Source organism: Oryzias latipes, chromosome 19 (genome assembly GCF_053564925.1).
Source record: "Oryzias latipes strain Hd-rR chromosome 19, Olatipes_Hd-rR_3.1".
Taxonomy (NCBI): domain Eukaryota; kingdom Metazoa; phylum Chordata; class Actinopteri; order Beloniformes; family Adrianichthyidae; genus Oryzias; species Oryzias latipes.
Genome location: NC_136255.1, coordinates 26,687,545 through 26,715,196, shown reverse-complemented (window position 1 = coordinate 26,715,196; position 27,652 = coordinate 26,687,545). Strand labels below are relative to the sequence as shown.

Here is a 27,652-nt window from a genome sequence, read left to right as displayed (position 1 = left end):
AAAGGTGCGTCATAATGAAGTTTTCAGGTTATCTGAGAGTCATCTTAATCACATCCTGTTTGTGCTTTTGTGTCCGCGCAGCCGTTAATCGTTTCTTAGCGGGAAAACAGGCTTTAATAATCCTTCCAGAACAGAACAGAAGAAGATAACAATTCAGAGGGCGAATGAAGGGAGGAGCTTCCTGCAGAATGTTGAACCGTCAGCCGATGCTTTGTGTTCCACTGAATGCACACCTGTGCAAAGACACACACGCACAAAGTCACATGACCCTGAACCAGGCACCAGGTAGCTCTTTTAATTTGAAGTAATGAAGACGGATGTTTCCTTCCAATCAGCTTCAAGGTTCAAGGTTTTGGTTGGTTCAGAGTTGGTACTGAAACTTCACGCCAAGTTGGTAACGCAACGACATAGAACAGTATTCTACTGAGTTTTATAGTACAATTCTAGCCAATCGATTTATTTTTCATATGGTTGTGGGTGGGATTATATTAAAATGGGTGTGGCTGGGATGGTGGGTGGAGCTTCAATCAAAATGCCAAAAGCAAAGAAAGTTTGGCTACACATAACAAAAAAAGTGGGAGACATGTTCTTTTACAGTGTGCTTTATTTTGAAGGTCAAAAATGAAAGTTGATCACGTTTGGACTCCTTCAACACTGATCCGCTTTTTACGCAGGAATTCATTTTAGAATTCTTAAAATCTTGAAACAACAAACGAAAAAATGTATAAATCAGTAAATTGTAAAATTTATATATAAAGCCGATTTGATCAGAATTTTAACAGTTGAAATAAAAACTGTAGAAAACTTAACTTTTTCAAAATTGACATTTACCTATTATTAAAGCTTGAAAATTTAATAAAATAATAATAATAAATAAAAGTTATGACAGAAAAAACTAAAATAATTCTATTGCTTCAAAATTGACATTAATAAAAGTGTACGTAATTGTAAAAAAAAAAACACTTTAAAAAAAATTTAGAACTAGAAAAACTCGTAACTGTTGCCAGTTAAAATATTGTTTTTTTGCTCGATATGGGAAGACTTCCGGTTCTGGTCGGCGATGTCTGCAACCAGGTCCTCTTTGTCTACTTCAGCGTGTGCAAAAGGAAAAGGCAGGGCTTGTTTTTTAAAATAAAATAATGGGTGTGTTTTAAGAAAATGTTAAGCTCCAGGTCAATGGAGAGACTTTTAGGGCCATAATTCTAAATGCAACACTCACTGTTTTGAGCATAAAACTTTATGGAAATGAAGGTTGATGCTGATTGGTCAGAAATTTCAGAAACTTCTAGTCGTGCACAAACCTGATCCAGTCTACCAAGTGATTGGAAGAATTTCTGACAAATCAGCATCAACCTTTGTGTCCATGTCTGTGATTGGCTGGCTTGTCTTGCGCATTTGTAATAATTGCACAAAAATCATTCCATACCGTTCAAGCACCGTTTGGGCACTGGAATCCCTTCAGAAGTACCGGTTCAGCCTGGGAGAATTTCCAGATGAACCATCCCTATTCAGGAGTTAGCATGGTGGTTTTGGGGGGGGGGGCTTTAGATCAGGACACTGGGACCCATTAGTTCAGGAGACTAGAGGATTGCTTTTATGAAGTCTTAGGATGCTGGTGCGTAGTTTCAGGACCACAGAAACCTCAGCGCTGTGATGAAGACCCTTGGAGGGTCCACGCTCCTTGAAGCTTTCAAGGTCATGTAAGCAACTTTGAGGATTTCTGGTGCTTTTTGGGAAATCCTTCTGAGAGTCCGGGTTCTCCCAGAAGCCCGAGTTTTCTGGGATCCACTCAAGTTCTTCATACAGGCGTCTTCGAGGGCATGCAAGTCTTCCAACATTTGGTGTGTTCAGAATCTCATCCAAAATCTCTATGATGAAAACATAAACCACTGAAGCAGAGTCCTCCATGAGTTTGACTGTAAAACAGTCATGCAGACTGGACTGAAACCAAGTGGAAGCTTCTTTTCAAACATTCAGGTGAATCAATTCAGTCATCAGAAGATCCTGCTGACTTTATTCAGTGTGAAGAAACCGTCTCTGAATGGTCGTAAAACAAAATGTACATTTAAACCCCAACAGTGGCTCTGGTTTGACATCAACTTTGATTGACAGCTCTACAAATGTGTGAAGACGTTTTTTTCTCTGATACAAAACAACGGTTGCTTTTCAGTGTGGCACCACCACAGACACACACAGACTTGAAACTGCATGACAACAACATGACAAACATCCATTTTTACAAAAACTGTCCAGTATAAATACTGTATTTATACTCTGTATGATACAAACGCAAGTTTCCTCTGTGACGGCGTGTCATCAACCACAGTGACGTGTAAATATTCAGCCAGCTACAATTTTGGCAAAAAAATCACGAAACCCACAGAGAAAACATGGGGGCGGGGTTCTGGTGCTGAGGGCGGGGCATGGGGTGGTAGGTGGGGCTAGGTCAAGAAAGACAACTTTGAACAAGGAGACAGACAGGAACAGCAGCATCAGAATGCAGGACTTGGTTTTACAGTGCAAGCACAAAGAAAAGACAAAAAGGGGCGGGGCTTCTTGAACACTAGGCGGGGATAGTAAAGACAAAAGATGATTATCATCAGTTTTTTTTTACAGTTTGTGCTTTCACAAATCTGTGAGCTTAGGTTGTGATTCCATTAAAGGCCTCAAATGAATGTTCATCTCAAAACGAGCATTTGGCACTACTGATGTGGTGAACTCGCCAGCGACTGGTCCTGTGGGCGGAGTCTGCAAACTTTTACATCAATAACAATGCGAGAAACTCAAAAAGTGAAGCGGACCGAACCACGAGGAAAAGTAGTGCAGTTACAACAGCTGCTGGTTTGTGGACAGAAATGTCCGAAAGAGATCTGATCAGGGTGGAACAATAAAAGACGAAAAAGAGATGAAACGTAATGAACCGTTTCTACTTCATCCCTACGCCACGTTTTCTTTAGATCCATGCTGAACAGTTTTCTTTCCTTTTGGGTCCATTAATGTTCTGTTCTGTTCCACAGTTCAGTTCACCCAGCTCATGGACGTTTTTACATCTACTAAATGAAGTGGAATATCCAATATAACCATTGACTGTACATGAGATCTGGACTGAGTCGGTGTTATGTCATCCACAGAAAATGGTTTATTCCAGTCCAACAAAATAAAGCCAATCCAGTCGCCAATTTTTGCAGTGCGGATGCCAGACGTCGTCAGTAAGGAGTGATTGGTCCGAGTCGGTCCGACTAATCGTTTCAATGGCAACCACCCTCACCAAACAGAGGTGAGCTTGTTAGAAAGCCACACCCCTACCACTTGAAAGTGGGCTTCCTGAAATCTGTTAAATGTTTTGAACGTTGGACATTGGCGAGGCACCTGATTGGCCAGTTTATAACTGGAATAACTTGAACTTTTGGATTGTATTTAACATGTTAAAAATAAGTATCAGGGTCACAATGGGTAATCTGACCAATAGAATGACTGACAGCTGTTTAAGTCTTAACAGAGGTCAATGGAATTTTAGCTTCTTGGATCCAGCGGGTACTTCCTGTTTGGAACGCCAGAGGGGAGGGGTCACTCAGTCCAGTTCTCATTTTCTGTCAGTAATGGATCCCAGCAGGACCAAACACCTGAACATACCCTAAAGCCGTGTCACTCAGCCACTTTTGGGCATTTTCCACGTATGTAATTCGTGTCTTTCGTCACACATGTAGACCAAAAGTTTGGACACACCTCATTCAAATGAATGGGATGGTGTGTCCCGTTGTGCGTGATTTTTGCAAGATACACACACAAATTTGTGGCTTTCCTCGACCGTTCCACGTATCTAATGGACTTTCTATGCATGTATCACCGTTTTCTAAATTAATTTTACCTATATGGTGCACGTATCACGTTAAAATTACGTCATAGGCACATTATTCACGCACAGATTCTGTTTTATGTTGGTTTACGTGTTCTTTGCATGATTTATTTGTACTTCTTCCGTGGTTTCAACGTGGTTCATTTGCGATACATCTGTAAAATTTCACGTAAACACCACGTTTCTCACTATTTTCACGTGTATTCATGTATCACCAATTTTCATCCGTGCAAATTTGTACGTATTGTGGCTGTGTGACGCGGCGTTAGGATGAGCAGCTTCAGAACTGCTTCTGCTCTCTGCCATCAGAGATCCTTATTCCTATTTGAGGAGTTTTTCTGCTTCCTTCCTTGACATCTTCCTTGAAATGTTTTTCTGCTCACTTCTCCCGACTGCCTTCTTCTTAGAAACTCACAAGCTTCCATTTTTCCTGCAAATGAAGGAGTTTCTTTATTTTAAACGCTGAGCTCCTCTGAAGCTTTAAGCTTCAGGGAATGAAGCTGCTTCACTACAAACAAATGTTCAGCTTCTTTTAAAGAAGCCAGTCGGCAGAAAGACGTCATGCGGTTGAAGCTGCAGAACCATCAGATGTTTGGCATCTGTCCTGTTTATTAGTCATTTGAAGCCTTTAAGTGTTTTTCACTCTAACAAATTCACATTCAGAGGAAGTGGCTTTAGGGAATGGGGGGCCATCAGCTTTGCATTAAACCCCCCCCAACACAGGTCCTACATAGATGGAGCTGAAGGTCCTTGCAGAAAACTGTTGTTCATAAAGTCCTCGTCTTCATGCCATCACGGACAGACAACATCAACAGGATGTGGTCAGCTGCCCCAGGCTCCACATCCCGGGGCCCTGCCCCCCCCCCTCTGAGGTGATTGGTGCTTGTGGCGAAACAGGTGAGGAAGGTGGAGAAAGGTCTACATCTGCGGGACGACGAGGCCAGACATGGCTGCAGGGAGACAAGAAGAGAAAGGAGCTTCACGTCATCTCCAAGACGGAACAAACACAGCTGCTGTTTGACAGGAGGAGGAACTCTGACCTGCTCAACACTGTAAGGAGATGTTCATCCAGAAAATGAACAAACTAGCTTTGAGGTAAGAGCTGGAGAGGAACTTTCCAAACTGCAAAAACGTGTGGAGCTCCAGTTCCTAAAATCTTTGTGCTGATGAGTGTCAGATTTTTCTGCCACTGTAGAGGAATGATGGCAGCTTCAAGGTGTGGCAGGTAGAAAACTCAGCTTTTCTCCAATGTGTTGGGAAGGAAAGCCAACATCAGTGTGTGAATGAGACTATAACTGTTTAGGCAGAAAAGGGCTAAACGACTGTACACCATTTGCAAGTCATGAAAGTGGGTCACAGAGATAGAAGTACCGCTGAAAGCGCCGTCATTCAGACGCCGCTCCTGCAGCAGACGGTGAAGCTCACTGTTCCAGGAGAATCTCTGAATGCTGTCATGAACCCCAACATGGAGACGTGATTACAAACACTTTTGTAGAACTCTTTGAAATAAATCAACCTGATCTCTAAACATCATCTGCGTCTTCCATGTAGTGAGGAGGCTACTTTTGACGGTAGCTCCTCCCACCTGCGGCGGGAGCGGCAGGTTTCTGGCAAGCTTTTGGACATGCGTCAAAACAGAGGGTGTGGACGCCAACTTGCCGCCCAAATCGTGTGCGTGGGGATGCAGATTATAACCTTGGAATATCTGGGATTATAACTTTAAGGATTATTTGATCTAAACTCTTTCTTTTTTGGAGATAATCTTTACCGACCTCTTTCCTGCATCGATCTCTGCAGCACTTTGGGAACATTTTTCCTCTAGAACATTCTATATAGATGCATGGATTGGATTTAACAGAACATTATGATGCAGAAATTATGCGATGAAAAATAAAGATGAAGAATGCTTGTTGGAGAAGAACCTACAGTGGATCTGAGGACTATAGAACGGTTGGATTCATTCAGTCAGGGATCCGTCCTCATGTCACCATGACGATCAAACAGCAAGGAGGCTAAGAGAAAAAAGGTTAGGAACATGAGGAACTTCAGTCCTCATCTACAGTCGGGTGAGCTGAACAGAACATCGACAGTCGGCCCCTTTAGGCCGGCGGCCCCCCTGTGCTGACATTAGGACGATGTTTCTGCGCAGAACTTGAGTTTGTGGTTCTGAAGGTGGAAATGATCCTCACTCCTGCTCCGATTCTGCTGCAGCTTTAATAATAGCTGGATCTACTCATTGCTGTGATGTTGTGCAGCCTGCAAATGGATCAACACACAAACACACATAGACCCCCCCCCCCCACACACACACACACACACACACACTCTGTGGCCTTTCAGCCTCGGCGAAGGCGGAGAGCAGCATGAATATTTAACACTCGACAAACCTCTCTGTCAGAAACACTGACATCACACACGCTGACTGCCAGAAAGTGTGTGTGTCTCCAACGTGTGTGTGTGCGTGTTTGTGGGTTTGATGATGTATCTGTGGGTTGTAGTGAATAAAACATGGATTGCCTGTCACTCTGCATGAAGTACTAACAGGACTCAGGTTACCTTCTGTGTGAGTGTGTGTTTTTGTGTGTGTATTTGTGTGTTGTTTACAGAGATAAATACTACTGCTTGACTCACATTACAGCTGATTCAGACCTTCTCACTTTTCTCTGCATGAATCCAGACCATGCAGTGTGTGTGTGTGTGTGTGTGTGTGTGTGTGTATATATAGATATATATATATATATCTATATATATACATATATAGATATATATTCTTCCTTTAGAAAATGAAATACATTTTGTTTACGTTTACGTTTTATTTTGTTCTAGATGTTTAATGAAGTTCATCCATCCATTATTTAGGGTTGGGGTCAGTCAGCTGCCATGGCAATCCATCCATCCATCCATCCATCCATCTTTTAAACTTGCTGTAGTCCCAATTGGGGTCACAGGGATGCTGGAGCCTATCCCACTAATTGAAGTGGTAAGTGGAAAGTCTGTCAGTCCATTGCAGGGCAGCCACATCTCACCAGCAGCAGCCAACATAAAGGAGGCCAGACTTCCTCTCTATCCCTTTCAGCTCCTCCAGGAGGATTTCAAGGCTTTTCCAGACCAGCAGACATATTTACTCTCTCCTGTTTGTCCTACTTCCTGCTGTTGGAAATGCCCACAACTCCTCATCAGGAAAGCTTCCTAGTGTGATTCTTGTCAAACCGCCTCATCTGGCTCTTCTGGCTGTGGAGGAGCCACAGTTGGTCCTGGTTGGGAGAACTTCACACCACGTCACATAGGGAGACCCCAGACAGCCTGAAGGAAGCTCATTTCCTTATATTTGATATTGTAGCTGTTTGTTCACAGCTCATGGCCACCACTGAAGGAAGCACATAACTTCTGACTAACCTCTCTTCACCACTATAGACCACCGCAAAGCCCACATTACTGTAGACTCTGCCGTGCCCATGCATTGGTCAGTATTTTCCCCACTTGATTACAAATTTTGCCTCTGTTACAGCAAAGACAGAACAGAGGGAAATGGGATTATTCCAATGTTCCCAAAGCCAAACCTTTCCACAACTAGACTGTGCTAAGAAATGGGGCTCAGAAATCAGTCACTGCCAGTGATTTCCATTTCAGAGTATATTAGTTCCACTTTCATTGTTTTCAGACAAATAGAAGTAAAATCTTTGGAAGGATTTACTGGTGGTTAAGTGATTGGCAGTGGGTTTACCTTGAAGTCCATTTGCGCCGTTGGCAGAACAGTTGGGGGGAGGGGGAGGAGACGTTGGAGGTCGGACGACGGGAGCGAAGGCGCTCTTCTGTTTGACAGCAGTGGAGAAGGAGAAGACTCCGTGAGAGGAGTTGCAGTTGGAGACGGCCATAGTGGGGCTGGAGGGGACGACTGGAACACAGAGACAAACCAGTTCAGCCAGTTTACATGCAGGAGGGCCACGAACCGGCTCTGGGTCTCTCATTGTGGGGCAGTTGAGTCCCAAAATGTCAGGGTAGGTACAGAGGTCACTTTGAGCTGCTGGGAAATGTGATCTAGAAACAACGTAAGAAATCAAACCAGTCAACACAATCTGAACAATGAGAGTGAACATCATCTCTAAGAGTCGTTTTGTACTAAAAGCCTTTAGGATCTGTTTGTTTTATTTGCAAAATAGCAGAACCCTGTCTTAGTGGGATGTGCTGCAGTTTAAAAAGAATCAAGAATCAAACTAGCACCTACAGTTGTTAATTTGTTGCTAGCGTTGACCAAAAATGTTTTTGAAGCTATGACACATTTGCAGATGCAGCATTTGACCCCCTGAGACACTGTGTGGTGGTTTAACCCCCATCCAAACTCTTGATACTGTAAGTTGTGCATTTTTAGAACCTTTGCTTTTGGTTTTACACTCGGATAGTCCAAAGAAAGAAAGCTGATGGAGATCTCGCCGTCCAAGCGGTTGCTCCTCCATAAAGTATTTTATTCAAAGGAGCTTTTTTTAAAAATTTAAACTGTGAGTTTATCTGCCTGTTTGCAAAAACACACCCTTTCTAAAGCACTTCCTGTTCTATATCTTTACACGCCACAGGATGCTAACCTGTAAGTCAACAGGCTGTGTTGGTCAACACAGTCAGTCAACACGCGATTGAGAAGATCAGGATGTTAGATTTCGGCTAAAATCTCTGCTGGTTCCATCCACAAAAGTGTTGCTGGATCATTTTAGCGCCGGCGGTGATGTGGGCAGGTGTGGTTGCACTGGGAGTATTTACCTTGATACTTACTGCCGTAGGGAGAGTTGGCAGAAGAGCCGTTAAGGAAACCAGGAGATGTCGCCACTCCAAGGTTTGGCATGCCAGTGTTGCCGTAGCCATTCATGCTGTTACTGACGGTGTTACCATAGTTACTTTGCTGAGGGGTGGAGCTTGGAGCATATCCTCGTGGTGACACGCTGCTGGTGTTTCTGCTGTAACCCACTGTGAGAAAGGGACAGGACGCATCGGTCAGCTGACTGGGAGCGTGGTTAGGATGGACGTCGGTCTCATGCTCAGATCCACACCTTGCGTGGTCTCAGAAACATTAACAGCCAGCTGTCCGCTGAACGAATTCACTCCCATCATGCCATGCGAGGCGGTGTTGCCGAGCGTAGGGATCTGATTGTGGTTTCGGGGAACGCTGTAGAGAGCTTCAGCGATGTCCGCTGCTCGCTTTAGGATGATTTCCTGCAGAGATCACATGAGCAAGCAGCCCAGAAATGTTCCTCAAAGCTTTTTACAAAACTGGCTCAGGCAATAAAAACTACATTTTTTTCTGATCTTTCACTTTGGTTACAAGACCAACATCACATCCTAAATCCAACGATTGTCTGAGAATCTGACTTCAAGATCAAGATGCCTAAAAGAACGTCATCAGTGTCTCCAGAATTACGTGCTTTGGTAGCAAATTGTTGCAGCTGTTTGATGAAATTGTTACTTTTCTTTTTATGGATTTCTAACGTCAAAAAAAGACACGCTGAGCATTGACTGTACATGAGAACTGGACTGAGCAGGTCTGACATCACCCATAGAAAATGGTTTTCTTCCAGCTTCAACCAAATGAAGTCATTGCGGTCCCTGTTTATTTTGCAATACCCACACCGCCTTGTTGGAGCCAGACGTGTCAGTAAACAGTGATTGGTCCAAGTTAGTCATGAGTCATCGTTTCTATGGCAACCATCGTTTCTATGGCAACCATTCTTGCCAATCAGGGCTGAGTTTGCTAGAAGGCCACACACCTACCACTTGAAAGCAGGCTACACCAAATCTGTTAAAGGTTTTGATCGTTGAGCGTGAGGGCCAGCGATCTTTTATCGAGGCATCTGATTGGTCAGTTTACAACTTGAATAACTACAGAAAAGGTATCCTAAATAAAATACGTTTAGAAAAAAAGAAAGGTTAATTAATATTAATACATTAATACTCAGTCAATGAATGACTGAGTATTAAAGTTTACTTCTCCATAGAAGTCTATGGGATTTTGGAATTTTGGAGCCAGAGGGTACTTCCTGTTTGGAACGTAAAGGGGGAGGGGCCACTAAGTCCAGCTCTCATATACTGCCATTGACCATGAATGGAAGCAGAATGTTGTTTCAGTTAAAGCTTCAACAGAGAATGAAAAAAGCTTTTGCATGAACTTTGTCAAACATGGTGGTGGTAGTGTGATAGTATGGTCACAGCTGCAAAAACTGGAAATCCATTATTTATTTCTGTTTTTAAATGTAAAAATGTTATTTATTGTTGGAATATGAAGAGCTCCACCCTTTCAGGGGCTTGTGGGTAGTGATGGCAATCCCACACTGCTAACATTTGACACAATACCATTTACCAATCCTGATTACTGGTCATTTTTTATTAGTAAATTTACTTTTCAATAATTAGATTTGTTGTTTTAAATGCAAAAAAAAAAAAAAAACATCTAAAACTGGCCATGTAGAAACTTTACTGGTTAAAAATTAAAAAATTATTTACCCATGCCTTGCTTTGTGGTTGCTAAACTCGCACTATCCGCGGCTCCTCTGGTCACGTGACTGACTGATGGAGCAGTTCAATGTGCTTTGGGCTTGGGGGGGGGGTCAGCACATAACACCTAGGGTCCAAAAATATCTAGAAATGGCATGAGAACTTTTATTTTCTCATTCGATGCTCAGATAAAGGACTCGGTTCCTAAATTGGTGATGTGCGGGTATCGATATCTTTATATCGATCGTCCCATCACTACTTGTGACTCGTAAAGAAGGAGGAAGAGGAGGAAGAGGATGAGCTCCTGCTGGCTGAGCTTCTCTTAGCCAATCAGAGGCATCTCAACACAAAGTTCCCAGAAGCCTGAGGAGAAACCTGCATGTGATCAGACGTGAGCATCATCTAACGGTGGAGAATCCCAAAAACCAAACAAACTTGGTACCATGGTCCCTTCTCAGTTCAATAAAGTTCATAGTGTCTGCAGTATTAACTGACTTCTTAGCTTCTTTTGTTATCAGACACGTGTGTTGTGTCTTTTCACACACCTGACATGTTTGGAACGGACGTCTTACATGTCAGGTGTGTGAAAAGACACAACCGGGATAAGAGAAGAAGCTAAGAAGTCGTAGTCCCTTGTGATCAGTCCAGTGTGTGAGTCACAGCTGATGTTGGGGGTTTTGTGTTTACCTGATTGTTGTGAGGCATGCCGTAGAGCGCCTCCACCAGGTCAGCCGCTCGCTTCAAGAGGACCTCCTGAAACGGAGCAGATCACAGTGAGATGAGGCTGCAGCGCCACCTCTGATGTTCCCAAGTCACTAATGAGCTTGGAGGTGTGTGTGTGTGTGTGTGTTTGTGTGTGGTTGTTGACCTGACAGCTTTCAGCAGTGTTTAAACTAATCAGAGCTCAGTTACACTTCACGGAGCGCCCGCGCAGCAGACTCTTTAAAAGGGAACCACTTCACTCCGACGGGCGCTTCGAGTGCTCCAAACGCTGCCAAACAACTCTGTGCACGTGAGCCAGTGCACGTGTGTGCGGGTCCGTGCACGTGTGTGTGTAATCAGGCGCTGACAGAACAATGCTTCGTTTAGTCTTTATCTTAATTAAACACACTCTCGGTTAATCTGCTGCTTTTCATTACAAACTTCTTCAGGAGGCTTTTCAATTAACCCCGCCCCCTCCATCCCCTCCCCCCACACCCACCCAGCATCCTCATTTGTTCCGTACATTTCTCCCACTTTACTCCGTTCCTGTCCTGTTTGTTGCTCTCAACTCTCTCCAGTTCATTCCTTCATCTCTTCTTGATCTCATTTTCTGTTCATTCTCTCGTCCATTTTCTCTCCCTCTTTTTTTTTTTTGCTTTTGGTGTTTTGTCTTTTCTCTACGTCTACTTTTCTGCTTTTATGTCCCACGCTCATTTTTCTTTCCTTCCTCCGTTCAGTTTTCCCCTCTTCCTCACTCGTGATTTCTGCAATAACAAATAAATGTGATGAAGGCTGATTTACAGCTGCTTTAACACACTCTGACAGTCAGATAACCATTTACCAGTGTGTGTGTGTGTGTGTGTGTGTGTGTGTGTGTGTGTGTGTGTGTGTGTGTGTGCGTGTGTGTGTGTGTGTGTGTGTGTGTGTGACATGCACAGAGGAAAGCCATTTCTCTGAAGGAGCTCTCAGCTTCCGATCGTCTTTAATCGGCTCGTTTATGCAGAGCGATGTCGAGTGTCTGCGAGCAGATTTATGCACACACACGTGCACACACACGTGCACACACACGTGCACACACACACACATGCGCGTGCACACTCAGTGTTTATAGTGACAAATGAAAGCCTTATTATTACAAGTGTTTCATTGTTACGCAGAGAGACAACAAGCACCTCTCTCACACACACACACACTAACAAGGTTACCACGGCGATAGTTGGGATGTCAACACTGAGGAGGAAACCAATTATTCCTCCACTACTCCCCCCAAATACTCTTTGATCCTTCAGATTCTGGCCCCAGCAGCAGGAAATAAACACTAATCGGTGCTGTGATAATGACAACGCGCTGGAAACGTCTACATAAACATCAGAGCGAAGCTCGACACGACCGCGGCTGTCATTCCACCGGGGGAGCAGCAGCGGGCGCCGTTTCAGCAGCGGGCGCCGTTTCAGAAGCGGGCGCCATTTCAGCGGCTGGGCTCAGGACGGACTGCACCGCCTGACAAGATCCTCCTGAAACCACCTTCCAAACCAAAGCTGCTCAAGTCACAACAACCCAAAAACCAGACGGCTTAATATTTCAATCTCCTGCTGAACTTTCTGAAATCTGACCTTGAAAGGGAAGATTGCATTTAAAAGAAACAGTTTTATGAGTTTAAAAGATTGAATTCTTTTTTTTGGAGAAAGGTGATTGCACCTGTAAGGAAGATAATCACCTCTAAGAGTGAAAACATTGTTTAACAGAACTCATTGGTTAAAGAATATTACTGGAACCCCAGTGGTTCTCCCTTCAGGTTCTGGCGTTTTGTAGGACTGCTGTCTAATCATATTATTTAATTCTCTATCGTGTCTTTGTTTGTTTTCTCAAGGTTTCACAGCATCAATATCAGTTCAAATCTAGTTCTTGATTTACGTCTGGGTTTTGCTGAACACATTTACAATGATTTACTGTGTTTGATGAGTTTAGAATCTGATGTCTTAGTCACATGCACCCATACGGGGGTGGGGGGTAGACCCGTACAGGTTCTGTGGGTTTTTGGGTTATCCGGGTCTGTGGAGAGTCCTACAGAGGAGCGGCCACACCTTAAGGGGGGGCACAGGTGTGTCTCGTAAGGCCACCTCAAGGGACGTCTTGAAAAATGGAACGTCCCATTGTCGTTCGTGTGTTTAGTGTATCATGAAGTATTTGTAAGGATAATGGAAGTTCCACGCACTTATGACGTACTGGGGAGGCTGTCGTACGGCGTCCCTACGCCGTTGTTAAGGCCGTGTCACACATCCATCACGTACATCTTGTGGATATTGCACGGATGGAAACTGGTCATGTATGAATATACGTGGAAGAAGTGAGAGACTTTTGTAGTTTTTGGACATTTTCACAGTCGTGTCAGGAATGAACCACGTTAAAACCACGCAAAGAACACGCTAGACAATGTAAAACATGATCCGTGTGTGATTATTATGATATTTATATGCAAATTATTAGTGATTCATTTGTGATTTGTGCACCGGATACGCGATTATAAAGGTTCTACATCGCTAGTAGATGCATGAAAAATCTGTTAGACACGTGGAACGGTCGTGGAAAGCCACAAAATTAACATTTGTATCTCACAAAAATAACGCACAATTTCATAAGACTTTATACCACAGTGTGGTATAAACTAAATAAATTACGACAATTGCAACTGACCAAAAACGGAATTCACGTAACGGATTGTTCGCCAAAACCCCTTGACGGAGATCTGTGCACATCGACGAATGACGAACGCAAGAAACACGCATGAATTACGTACGTATATCACGCATGGATCACAAAAGACGAATTTCATACCGGTGCGGGGAAAAGGCGCAAAATGTACGTAAGTGCGAGTACTTCCTCCTTACTGGTCACGCACAAATAATGTACCCACAGTGTTAGAACGAGATCCGTAAGTGCTTGTAGGACGTCCACACAAACTACACTCTGATTGTCTCATTTCTACCAGTCGGTCTGTGCAGCAAGGAGCGTGCACGTATCACGGCAACAGCACCAACGGCTCCTTGTACAATTCACAGGTTTGGGGGGGGTTAAAAACATGGAAAATCTGTACGACACACCTCCGTCACGCTTTCTTACCCAAACGTGTTGTTTAAGTGTTCACTACGACCTGTCACCCTCAGCATGACCGTAGAAAAGAATGTTCATGAACATCTTTTCCTCCATGATGCATTCCGTGATAAAGCTGCTTGTCTCTCCATGGATCTACGTTTGTTCAAAGGTCTCATTCTGACTTCAGGGTCTTGAACTCTGACCTTCTTCTGCTTCTTCCTTGACCTGCTGGATGAGTTCTGGTGGGTTTTACAGGAAACACCAATGAAAAATGTGCTTCTTATGGATATACGCATGTTTGAACGCATTTTCTTTTGGTAGTGTCACTGAAAACAGAGACAAAGAGGACGGAGTCTGCACGCCGACCTTCAGCAGCCATGAACTCTACAGTCTACCGGAGCCTAAAATAGAGCAACTCCAGCAGCCGAGGTCAGATGTTGACAGCATCCTGGTTTTACACTCATCCTCAGCACATGCACAGGGAAGCTGTGGGTCAGTCTGTGAGAGGCTGCAAACACTCAGGTACACAACAAACACACAATCCAGCATCCGTCAGACACGTTTACACAACCTCCGGACTTCATCATGAAGACAGGAACAACAGAGCAGCAACACAGAGACACTAGTTTTTATAGGAATCAGATAAGACAGTGCTGATAAGTGTGTGTGTGTGTGTGTGTGTGTGTGTGTGCGCGCATAAAGCACAATGGTAAACAGGGAGGTTGAAACAGTCAAATCAGGTAATCAGTGAGTGCAGCCATGTGGCAAAAAAGGAGATTGGCACACAACCATCTTAACGCTCACACACTCACACACACACACGCACACACATGCACACAGCCTCTTTTCAATCATCCGCTGTGCGTGTTTACAGAATTTAAAGCTCTGCTCCTGATGTGTTTGACTGATAACTAACAATGACGAATGTCGGCTCGTTTGCGTGGTAACAGCTTCGACATGACGCTCTGACCTGAACACGCATCTCTGAATCTGAAGGCTGCTAAGCCGCCAGCAGGGGGCGTCAGTGAGCGCAATGACAGGACGGAGCTGATGGCTGAGGGAGAGCTAACCAGCATTATTAATATTTTCTAGTTTATTTGCACTTAGCGCCTCACAATCACTTTAATCACTGTACACTTAGGTTAAGTCTCCACAGACGTTAGTTCAACAACGCTCAGGAATCATTCATTCCCACTTTGGGACAATAAACAGCGATTTCTTCACCTCTGTTTAGTTTGCAGTCATTTATCTGGAGTCCAGGAAACAGCAGTCATCCTTCCATCACAGCACTATAAGTTCATGTACATGTTAGGCCAGGATTATTCTAAAGTAACCTCTGTCATCATTGGTTTACCTGCCACCAGTAAATAAGGAAGAAGGCCGTGTGAGTAAAATTAAGTTTTTCATTTTAAAAGAAAAATGTTTTAATTTTTTTTATACATTTTTAAAATTTATTTAGGTTTATTATAATTTATATATATATACATATATTTTTTTAAATTTTTATTTTATTATACTGTTCAAAATGTTTGGTCGGTTGACAATTACTCAGTTTTTCTGTACTTATCGTCGTTTATGTGCAATTCATACATAAATCATACGCGACCGTTCCACGTATGTCTAACAGACTTTCTACGCATGAGCCACAGATGTATAACCTTTCAAATGCGTCAGCATTTTCACGTTTCACGTTAACATTATGTACAAATCATTAATGAATTGCATATAAACATCACAATAATCGCATATGGTTTATGTTCTACGTTGGTTTCTGTGTTCTTTGCGTTCAAAATGTGCAAATAGTAAGTGGTGGTTGTGTGACACGGCCTTTACACAGTCACAATGGTTTCACTTACTAATTATTTCTGTTATCCTGATTATTGCCTTACTTCATTTATCCCTTAAACACCAGAAATGTTGCCGACAACAAAAGTTGTCTCATTGTTTTTCCTCAGAACATGAGCATTTTTTACTGAAAGGTATGTTTTAATTTCAGGGTTCTAGAATAAGAACTGAGTGCTCTTATTCCCCACTTGATGAGAACTGGATCTCATTACTGCAGCAACAGGTAATCCAGGACTCAATGCATTTCTTTTGCACGCCTCTTTAAGTGGTCCGGCGGGTGAAACCAGCTCAGACTCGAGCCGTGCACGAGCCCGCAGCTCTCCAGTTCAGGATTATTTCCGGTTATTAGAGTTTCTGTAGTCGACCGTCGCTCAGCCGCTCCCGGAGCACAAAGCAGCATGGGTAATTGAATAAAACCATTACAGATGAATTATTAAAGACATGGTGGATGTGGTTTTCATTACGAAGCTAACGGCTTGTCAGCTCACATCAGGGCTGCTGGAGACGCGGAGCAGCGCTCGTCTCGGAGATGCTGCTGTCTGCAGCCTCTCAGCTTCATTAAACTGGAAAAGCAGGAAAATTCAGCCTGAGAAGCAGATTCGGGACTGCAGGATCTGACCTCAGAGGCTCGTGCAAACATCCCACCATCCTAAGGAGGATGAAGACGCACAAGCAGCTGTGGTGACTAAAAACGTGTCAGGAGCCAAACCGAGACTTGAAACGTGAGACAAAAATAACTGAGAGTTCCTGAGCCTTTGTCAGGTGGAACCTGATGCACGGGAACGCCTCAAAACTGCAGTCATCTGGAAAGACGACAACACGGAGGTCACACACGTCAAACACACACACCTGTGTCGCAGAGACCAATCAAAGAGAAATTTCAGTCTCCGTCTGAGAAACTGCTGACGAGTTATAGTGGGATCCAAGTGAGTGTGAGAAGATGTCACACATAAACACACAAGACCTTAACAGCAGAGTCAGGAGATGCTGCAGATGTTTATCAGGACTCTGAGCGGCCAACCAGAACACAGACTGATGGAAACACAACAATCATCAACCATAGAGCACGTGTGTTTGCACAAAACCACTGTGTCAACATCTGTGCGTCTCTAGAAACAGTTGTGTGTCTGTAGAAACTGTTGTTTGTCTGCAGAAATAGTTGTGTGTCTGTAGAAACAGTTGTGTGTCTGCAGAAACAGTTGTGTGTCTGCAGAAACAGTTGTGTGTCTGTAGAAACAGTTGTGTGTCTGTGGAAACATCTGTGTCTGTAGAAACAGTTGTGTGTCTGTAGAAACTGTTGTTTGTCTGCAGAAATAGTTGTGTGTCTGTAGAAACAGTTGTGTGTCTGTAGAAACAGTTGTGTGTCTGCAGAAACAGTTGTGTGTCTGCAGAAACAGTTGTGTGTCTGCAGAAAGAGTTGTGTGTCTGCAGAAACAGTTGTGTGTCTGTAGAAAGAGTTGTGTGTCTACCTTAGGCAGTCTTTCGGGGTCTCCAGGGTGACGGGGGATGACCTTCTGTAACCTCTGAAAGCCGTAATCAATGGTGGGTTCATTCAGCGCTGATGAAGAAGAGGTGAAAGATGAATATCATTGAAGAAGATTTCAGATAAATTCAGACCTTGAGTGGCATGGTACGGTACGGTATGGTACGGTACGGTACGGTACGGTCCCCCTATTTTCTTACAGAGGCTCTTGTTTCATGATGTATTGTCTTTTACTCAGACTCATACTTACAATGTCTTACGGTGACTTGTGTGTTGCATTGACTTGTGTCACCTGGTGACTTGTGTGTTGCGGTAACTCGTGTCTTATGGTGACTTGTGTGTAGGTTGTGACTTGGGTCTTACGATGACTTGTGTGTTCCAGTGATTCGTGTCACCTGGTGTCTCGTGTACAGGTTGTGACTTGGGTATACGTGACTTGTGCGCAGGCGGTGACTGGAAAGTCAGACACACTGAATCCATCGGAGCTGAGTTTTATTTTCTCCTCCCTGGATATCATTTACAGTTTAAACTGGTGGGAAGGTGATAAATCAGAGCATCAGTGAAGGCAACAGAGCACAGCACGAGTGTGTGTCTGTGAGAGATGGTGTGTGTGCGTGTGTTTGTGTCTGTGTTACGTAGTGCATGAATCTTAATCCTGTCTTGGTTCAGCTGCATTTAACAAGCTTTAGAGAGACTCTCCTATACATCACAGAAGTGTGTGAAGTGTGTGTTGTGAGTCTTTGTGCATTGTGTGGCCTTTTGGGCGCCTGCAGTCCTTGAAGGCTCACAGGGCGGAACAGGCAGCAGTTATAGGAGTGTTAGCTCCCCTGATGTCTGTGTTATCTGCGGCACTGAGAGTTTGTGACCTTGTTCTGTGTTGTCGAGTGTCGGGCATTGTCTCGCTTGTGTGTCTGTGGCTTTAAAAGCTTAGTTCATTTGGTCATCTTAAGATCTAACATGACCCATCCGAACCTTCTAGATCAGAAGGGAAGTTCTCGATCTGATCAAACTATAGTGATTGTTCAATGATAGGATAATTTGTTTCCTGCTTATGTCAAATTGTACAAGCTCTTCTGATTGGCTAAACAGTCAAGCATTTAACTTGGCATATCATCCACACTTCAAAGATTTCCTTCTTTGTCTAATAGTCTCTGATGGAGGGTTTCATTAAGCGTAGCTTTGGAGCGAACAAAATCAATAAGCTCTAAAACGCTCCACAGGCTGCTAAATCGCTGCTTCTGTCTGCTACCAATAAAGGTTTGATGAGTTTGAATTAAATTGACATCAAAGGAAAATCTCCACCTGTGTATAACATCTGGGATGCACCTGCCATTTGAGAAACATCTGCTTCAACCAGGTGACAGATGGCACAACAGCAGTGGGTGATGGGAAATATAGTGATATGGTAGCAAAGCTCCGTTTAAACTGCTCTGCAAAGAACTTTCTGAACTAAGGTGGATTAGTCAGACAACAGGGACTTGAAAAATGACTAGAAATCTTTTTTATAATTGGTTGAATTTATTTTTCAGGACTTCACTGGATTGTGCCTTAAGAAGAATGACGGTGTTATCGTTCTAATGAGCTCAACTGAACTTGATTTGAATGAAATAGAGGTTTAGAAGCCGAATGAGGTGCTGAGATTTGGCTGCAGGTCTTGTTTGTGTGTGTGTGTGTGTGTGTGTGTGTGTGTGTGTGTGTGTGTGTGTGTGTGTGTGTGTGTGTGTGTGTGTGTGTGTGTGCACAAGTATGTGAGGAAATGGGAATTTATAAACGGGTCAGGCACGAGGTGTTGGAGCGATCAATTCTCTGCAATCAATACTCATAGAAATTTCATGAACATTCAACAGATGGAAGTCCTGTGTGAGAGCACACATCAACACACAGATTTTATTGTCCATAATTTGTCTGATTTTTCTCATCACTTATATATTTCTTCTCCTGAAAGTGATGTTAAGCGTCACTTCTGGTGGCCTGGTGTAACAACCCGCTTGGCCGCATTCACATTGTGTTTTTTCACACCAACAGAATTCCTTACGGATCTTTGTTGGACTATTTCATTTACCCACTGATCCCTGAAGCTCTGATGCTTCGGTGGTTCTGCTTTTTCATTGTCTTTCTAAAAAAATATATGGCTCAAAAGCCTTTTTGGTGACGCTAAGACTGTGATAGGCGCTAGTGTTCTAAGGACCTCATTGGCCTTAAGATAACAGCTTATTGGTGGGGGTTCACAGCTCTCGGTAGTGAACCATGCCGGACCACAGTTGTTTATCTTGTTCATTTTTCTCCCTGTCTAGTTCTTGCATTACTCATAAAAATCCAGTCCTGAGTGCTGATTTCATGGTTCTAAACTCTACAACCAGTGGCAGTGTGGATTCTTTTCATTGGTTTTCCATCGACCAATAAATGAAGAGAACTTTAAGACATATAGATATATTTTATGGAGCTAAAAGAGTATTTTATAGTGTCCACATTGCAGTTTATGTTGTACTTCTACAAACAGCCATTTTATGTTATTGACGTGCAGCATCAGGTGTTGCATCATTGACATCATACCTTGCAATAAAATCACACGGCACCACATTTAGATATCCAACTAGGTTAGTTTGGACCAAGCGTCCATTGAACCAGAAACGAGCTTGAGCACAGAACGAAGCAATGGCCCAAAGTCTAAAGTAGGTCAAAAGTACTTTGGCACTGCATAGACTATGTGGTGGAAAAGGATTCAGCTAAATGGCACCACTGTAACACATATTCACATGATTCCATAAACTTGTGTCCATGGGATGTAGAGCCATGTCCTAGTAGCTCAAACCGACGATTTCTTTATCAAACATTTTGATGACCCTTTCGTCACCCAGAGGATACTGTAAACAAAATCATGTAATTCTTCATCTATGAACAGGACTTTGGATACTTTAAGAGAAGTGAACGGTCAGATTTAGGGAGTCTTGCAAAGACCTTGTGGGACTCTAGTAGCAGCCAAGTGGACCGCTAAAAGGTAGACTGTGGAGGTTCAGAGTCAGTAGCCTGAAGTGGGGAACAAGTCCACTTAAACAACTTGCCACAAATGAAACAATATCTGGTGAATCTCTATTTCTACAACAATTGCCCCACTGCAATAGCGAGACATCGGCAGAATCTTCAAGATTAGCTGCTGCCGCCCAATTTTAATTGAAAATCGTTGGTGTAGTCATGAAGGCATCAGTCAGTAAGGTGGGGATGATGTCATTACGAATTTGGGCAGCCAGAGGGCAGAGGCAGCTGAATCACAGGCTAGCAGAAGGTCTTAACGGACGATGTGTAAATGTCTACGCATAGCAACCGTCCATATCAAGTACCACCGGCCGCCAGCCAGGGGTATATAAAAAGTGGCACACAATTGTAACTTTTAGACCCACAACCAAGGTCCAAGCCGTCCAACCAATGCAGGATTTATATGCCGGACCCTCCGTGGCCCAGATAGCCAGATTGATGTCTAGTCATTGTCGGGCCCCTGCCCATGTCAACAGCCCTCGTCGAGTGGGAGCAGGGGGGTGGCTGGAGGATGGCAGTGTGAAATCCGTCGATCATCAGGCGATGTTGGGGACCATCAGTCAATCATCACACTGCTGCCTTCCTGCTAACCGCCTGTCACATGACTGCAACAGCACGACCTCCAAATGTGCCCGGGCGTACACTGGCTGATGTAAAAAAAATCCTCAAGTCGCCGTTTATTAGAACTTTTTCTTAAAACATCTATGGCCACTTTGGGGCGTGGAAAAATGCCTGTGCCACCTGCTGAATTAGCTGAAAAACTTGCATTTGGGTCGCCACGTAGTGGCATTTTGGAAAATGGGATCTAGGTTTTAGAGACAATTAAGAACCATGTGTCCAGGTTTGTGCCATCATAGGTTCTTCAGGAGGGTGATCTGTGTCATCTGATCAATCCAAAACAGAACAATTCCAGTCATTTATCACAGGAGTTCTTCTGTCCTATACAAAATAAATATGAAGGAGAAAACTGAAACAATGTCACTTTAGTCTGCAGATTATAGGCGACCGAAGGGAACCTCAGAGAAGAGTGCACCACAAGTCTTTAAGTGATGGAGGTTGTTAAGCCACTTTAATTAGAGCCATTTATATATTTATTTACTTATTTACTTATCAACTCCCAGAAGCATTCTACCCAGTTGCTGGAAACTGTGCAAATGTTTGGGACACTTGGAGCAAAGCATGCTGGGAGCAGGGAGCGGCCCTTTGAGCTGTGAAAGCAGCTGGTGTCTGAGAGTGTGGGTCATGTGGCCAGCCTGTTTTGTGTGTGTGTGTGTTTGTGCGCTCAGGAGTCATTAACATGAAGGTCCTCAGACAGTTTGAGGGTTAATGGGATTTAAATGTGTGTAATTACTGTGACAGTGGTGTGAACAGAAACACCTCGGCTGGTCCGTAAACAAAGATGAGGGCGGGGGGAGGAAAGATGGAGCGCTGAGACAGCCCCGTTAATGGCCGTTGTGTCACACCCACCAAACCCATTAGTGTGCGACTGCCTTACCTGTGTAGACGAAGCGTCCTGGTGCCCCCTTACAGAACTGTTTGGACTTGTAGGACAGCGTAACTTCAACAACCCCGGGAATGTGCCGGGGCGGAGTCTGGACCCGGATGGCATGGGGGGTGATCAGCTGACGCAAACATCAACAGTCAGACGGAGTTTCACCCACAGATTATTGATAGACTGATTGATCTGCCTGTTACCTCACTCCACACCAGCATGGTGCCAAAGACCACCTGAAGACCATCGAAGAAGTTGTCCCCGATGAGGATGACAGTGGCCCCGCCCGTTGTCCAACCCTCACTGGGACTGATGGCTTTAATGCAGGGAGTGGCTGCTGGACGAGAGACACAGACAAAGGATGTGGAAAAGAGAGAGAGAGCATTAATGAAACTTCGTTATTAATTATTTCTTTTTAATTTCAAGTTTAGCATTTTACCCAGAGACACAACTGTCAAGATCAGTGTCTGAAACCTTGACCGTAATTGACAGGAAGTCACTATAGCTACCTCACTGAGATGTTAAGCCCTCGTCACATGCACCCATACAGGGGGGTTGACCCGTTTGGGTGCTGACGGTTCTGGGTTGGCCGGGCCCTGGAGGCCCTGGCTGCATCTTAAGGGAGTGCAGGTCAACATAAAACGGGAACGTACCTTTGTCGTGCATGTGTATCGTGTTTACCGTATCGTGAAGCAAGTTACACGTACTTGTGACGTACAGGTGATGTAGATGTACAGCGTCCGTTCGCCGCACTATAGCTCTTAGTAAGGTCTCTCTACGGAAGGGAAGCACGGTCAAGGAAAGCTGTAAACCTGGCTGGGCTGTGGCTCTTGAGGACCTGGGTTGGCCAGCCCTGCTCTATAGTTTCACCAAGCGGTCTACCACTTTGATATTTGGTGCGGGTCAACTGCCTTCCCCGTACAGGTTTGACCATTTTTCACCCGTATCTATGGCTTAAGGGTTGCAGTTACCCTGTGAACAGCTACTGTTTATGCCAGTAAAAAAGAAAACATAAAACAGTTTTTTTGTTTCATTTGGAAAATATCTTAAATGATTGGAGGATTTCCTTCTCCATTTACTAGGGCTTAGTTAAACTTTTCTAAATGGTTGGTAAAAATCTTTCTAAATGGTTGTCACCACATCCTTTGTCTCAAACTCTTTGCAATTTAGTCTGTAATGGTTTGTGACTTAAATAGCCAACAATCAGTTAGAATCTCTATGACACACACGTGCCAACGATTCCCTTATAAGCAAAAGCTGACTTCGTCTGGAGTGTATTTCTCTTCAGCATTCAGACAAAATCTCCGGTTCACTTTTTTGTCTCAAATCCGTCACAGCTTAGCTGCAGGTGTCGGTAACTCCTCCCACATAACACATCTTCACACTTTCAGTCTGACAGAAGCACAATTTACACTTTAAGACCACAGTCTGACCACCGGATTGATTTTTTTTTTTTATGGGTATGAGCAGTTTTTAAACATTATTTTACAGCTTTTAAGGTGGAAAACCCACAATCTGCATTATAGAGGAACTACACACACACACACACACTGAAGACGTGATTTAATTGGGTTGTGGCTTTTATCCGCTTCGGCTTAGTTCACTTCAGTACTATACAGATACACACACACTCACACACACACACACACTTTCAGCCGGTAATGACTCCTTCTCCCTCTTCTTTCAAGTGCAGCAGCAGATTAATTATAAAGTGAAATGAAAGCAGCGTCTCTGTGATTGTGTGTGAGACAGGCCGGCTAATCTCATCACTGTTGACTTCAAATGACATTAACACACTTGACCTCTGTTCCGTTCTATTCTATTCTATTCTTTTCTATCCTTGTGGATGGTGTCATTATGTCATACTGTGTGTGGTGTTTCTGCTGTTAAATGATGTAACGCCGCTTCATGTCTCGACCTGTTGAAGTGTTCCAGCTTGTGTCACCTCATGTGATGGGATGCTGACTGTTTGTGTGTTTTTTCACAGTTTTTTGTTGACCTGTCATGTCTGTGTGATATTGTTTAGTACTGTCATGTTTGTGTTGTTGTCTCCTCTGATCCATTGAGATGTTTTGGTGAATTTCATGATTTGTTTCTCAAAGTTAAGTCAAGTTGTGTCTTTCGAGTCATTGTCTGTTGTGTACTCTCAACCTGTGCGTTGGTTGTGGGTTTTCATCCTGTTGTTGGGTGTTGTGTCCTGTCTTAATGCCTGTTGATGTGAAATCCTTTGGTTAAAAATGATGTTGCTGCGTATTAAAAGATTTTCTGCCTTTTGTTTTGATGTGTATTATTTTTTATCGTCTGAATTTGTAGAAAAAGTCTTTTCAGATTTTCAGAAAATAAAACCTAAAACTAAGAGACAAAACCTGTCTTCGGTTCTGATCTGAAGTTTGAACATGTGGAGTCCTGACGAGAGGCTGCTGTCGCCGTCTCGTTGCACTCCGTCAAGCGGCTGCAGGACTCTGACTCGATGTTTGAGCTGAACGCCGGAGCGGAGCGGACTCAAACCCAGGGGACTGTGCTGCACCCTCACTGGGAGGGGTGGTTTCCATGGTTACTGTCTTTAATTAGGAGGGCAATTAAAGAAGTTGAACAGCCTACAAAAGGACGCACACACTGGCACACAGAAGCAGTCCTCTCCAGGGATTGGGAGGTGTCTGGTTTTACTACCCACAATCCACTGGGCTGATTTGTCTTCAAAGACCAAATTACGACGGTCTCCGTGCCAACGCTCCGCTGCCGTCAGAGGAGCCTCTGGAGCAACTGCATCCATAAGGAGAGCAGCTCAGCTGGACCCAATCATCATTAGGCTCTGGAGTGCAGAGAAATGCTGCTGTGCGACAGCGGTCAACAGGCTTTCAAACGTCAAGTCAGTTTGTCTGCACTAAAAAAAAAAAGTTTTTTCTAAAAAGAGTGAACCCGTCGTTTTTAGTGGGAAGCCTCATCGGTTCCACACGGGAGGAGACAGAAACCGGCATACCCTCAGACGGATCCAGCCGCCGCGCCCGCCGCCCATGTTTGGAGTTGTTGTGTACAAACATGTTGTCAGAAACGGCGAGCACATGACCGTCCACATTCACTGTTGTTGAAACCACCACCTGTGAACACACAAAAAACACACAAAGCTTCATTCATGAGGAACCTGAGCTCTGCACAAACAATTTAAACCCAAAGAGAATCTGACAAAACGGTCACAAAATCCCACCAGCATCCGATTTCGGCCGTGTGTCTGGGATCTGATCCAAACTGACTTCTGATTGACTGACTGATGAACGGATTGGCCTTCTTATTCCCCCATTTTCTACCTTAAAGCTGTTTTTGGGTGTCGCGGGAGGAGCAAAGTGCTTTTTGGAGGGCAGAAGAACTCAGACTGAACATGCTGTCAGCCTGAGCAGCTCAGTGTGAAGGACAGCATGTCACTGTGGTTCTGTAACAGTCCACGCTGATCCGGCCCCCGCTGCTCAGATCAGCAGCAGGTGGGAGGTGACGCCTGACAGGAGCACCGCAGAGCATGAGCTCCTCCTCCTCCTCCTCCTCCTCCTCATGCATCCATTACATCCTCCTCCTGAGCCTCTTCATTCAACACTCCACCAATAATATGAAATGCAGACGTGTTAGACAGACGGACACTGCCGCCTCTCATATTTGATCAACAAAGCCATAACTTCCAGGGGGTCGGCCTCTGAGCATCGGGGAACAGCAGAGCTGGTCCTGCCCTTTAGGGAGTGAGTTTTGGGTCTTACCTGGAACCTCCTCATGTCTCGCGGGTTCCCGGCATTCTTCAGACAGTTCTGGTTACACTTGAGGAAGAACTTGAGGAAGAACCTGCGGAGACACAGCAGCCTCGGTTTGCTCTGGTTCTGCATGATGTGAGAACATCTGAGAGTCTGGAACCAGCAGCAGTGAGTCTGTCTGTCTGTTTGTGGGGATTCTCCTGACTTTAATACAAATGTTGTGTTTTCCTTTTGTGTGTTTGTGTGCAGAGCGAGGACGCACTCTGTCTTTGTGTCAGCCGTGACCCTGAGCACACTCCGCCTCTCCCATCGTCCTCTCCCAGGAGGGACGGCTGGAGGCAGAGGGCTGCAGCTCAGCCTCCCTCCGCTTTGATTCCTGCGCCATGTGTCTTTTGTGCGTCTGTGTCGGACTCCTGTCTCTGCAGGAGCTCGATCGCTTTCAAGAAAACCAGAGCGGAGATCGCGAGACCAGCAGCATCTAAACGTCGCCATGGCGACGGAGTCTAAAATCACGCAAACGGACAGACCCACGGAAGGACAAAAGACAGAACTCCCCTCTCAGGCGCTGGTTTTTCTGGTCTCTGAGGGTCTCTGCAGTATTGATTACCCAGCATTCTTTGCTGCTCGTGTCTAATGAGCCCACAGAAGGACAAAGTGCTGACACCAACACACACTCACACACAGTCCTCTGTGTGAGCAGATGCTCTGTAAACGCAGCAGAACTGCAGCGTCCAACTTTCTGCTGCTGATCAATGATCAATGATTCTTTCTGGAAAGAAACGTTTAAACATAAACACCAACAGTTATAGTTGGAGGTGAGCTCCTCTGAACTCATCCAATAACAGGTGAGTGTCACTCCTGACCTCCGGAGTCCTCTGGTCACATGACATCAGTGTTGTTTTCATAGCTAAAGTAAATGTTGGTTCTCTTTATTGGTGTCTTTGCTTTGTCACTACTATTGATGATAGCAGGATTATTTCATCTTTGCTGTCGTTAATTTCACTTTTTTGATGTCATCTTCACCTGTGTTGTTGTGGTTGTCATTGTTATTCTCTTTGTTATCACTTTTGTGGCGCTGTTGTTGTTATTGTTGCTGTTTGTTCCATTGCTTCTGTCATTGGAGCTGTTGTTTTATTTGTTGATGATGTCATAGTTTTCATTCCTACTTCTTTAATAAGTTTAGTGGCCTAGTGTAGAGTGTCCAGCCTGAGATTGGGAGGTTGTGGGTTCAAACCGTTGGCTGTATGAGAACAGGACTGAGCGAGTGGGACGTCACTCATAGAAAATGGTTCACTTCCAACCAAATTAAGTAAATTCAGCCGCTATTTTTTCAAAATATAGATGCTGCCAGGAGTTGTCAGTGAGCAGGGATTGATCCAACATCTGTCAATCAAACATTTTGAAGGTTGGACGTGGGGGCCAGGAGGCTCCAACTACTTTTATTGGTCAGTTTATAACTTGAATAACCTAAATTACAGTAAAATAATGAAAAATTGAGGATTAGCAAGAAAATGTAAAAAAAAAGGTATTGGAGAAAGAATAGTTTTTCTGACCAATAGAACGGCTGAGTCACAGATGTTTATTTCTCTATAGAAGTGTATGGGATTTTGCAGGCACTTCCTGTTTAGAACACCAGGTGGGAGGGGTCACTCTGTCCAGTGAATGGTTCAAATCCATGGTTGGGTCATACCAAAGAAATGGGATCCAGTACTTCCCTGTTTGATATGGTCAATGGTGCGTACTGCTATAAGGCTTTTCTACCGCCCACAGTCCCATTCACCCACTGATGGGTGGCCTACGACCACCAAGAACAATGAGGGGTTCAGCGTCTTGCCCAAGGACACTTCAACACATGGGGGACCCGAACCTACGATCCTTCGGTTGGACTTGGAGGTTAAACCACCAAATGGTTCCTGAACGCGGCTGTGACATCAGTC

The 27,652-nt window shown here is 44.2% G+C and overlaps 1 protein-coding gene across 4 annotated transcripts in view; it reads right to left on the bottom strand.

Annotated features, from left to right (window-relative positions):
• Nucleotides 1-1,997: 1,997 nt before the first annotated feature.
• LOC101166208 (transcription factor COE3-like) overlaps nucleotides 1,998-27,652 on the bottom strand; it is a 38,308-nt gene continuing 12,653 nt past the window's right edge. The window contains exons 7-16 of one of the 4 annotated variants that reach the window (XM_020702004.3): nucleotides 25,725-25,806; nucleotides 24,962-25,079; nucleotides 22,185-22,315; nucleotides 21,985-22,111; nucleotides 17,443-17,531; nucleotides 11,021-11,086; nucleotides 8,896-9,058; nucleotides 8,609-8,812; nucleotides 7,581-7,751; nucleotides 1,998-4,806 (exon numbers count right to left, since the gene is read on the bottom strand). In XM_020702004.3, coding sequence (XP_020557663.2) covers nucleotides 4,775-4,806; nucleotides 7,581-7,751; nucleotides 8,609-8,812; nucleotides 8,896-9,058; nucleotides 11,021-11,086; nucleotides 17,443-17,531; nucleotides 21,985-22,111; nucleotides 22,185-22,315; nucleotides 24,962-25,079; nucleotides 25,725-25,806 — 1,183 coding nt within the window. In that variant the 3' untranslated portion in view covers nucleotides 1,998-4,774. Of the gene's footprint in view, nucleotides 4,807-7,580; nucleotides 7,752-8,608; nucleotides 8,813-8,895; nucleotides 9,059-11,020; nucleotides 11,087-17,442; nucleotides 17,532-21,984; nucleotides 22,112-22,184; nucleotides 22,319-24,961; nucleotides 25,080-25,724; nucleotides 25,807-27,652 lie in introns of all 4 variants that reach the window. The other 3 variants (XM_020702006.3, XM_020702003.3, XM_020702005.3) reach the window with 3 other exon arrangements.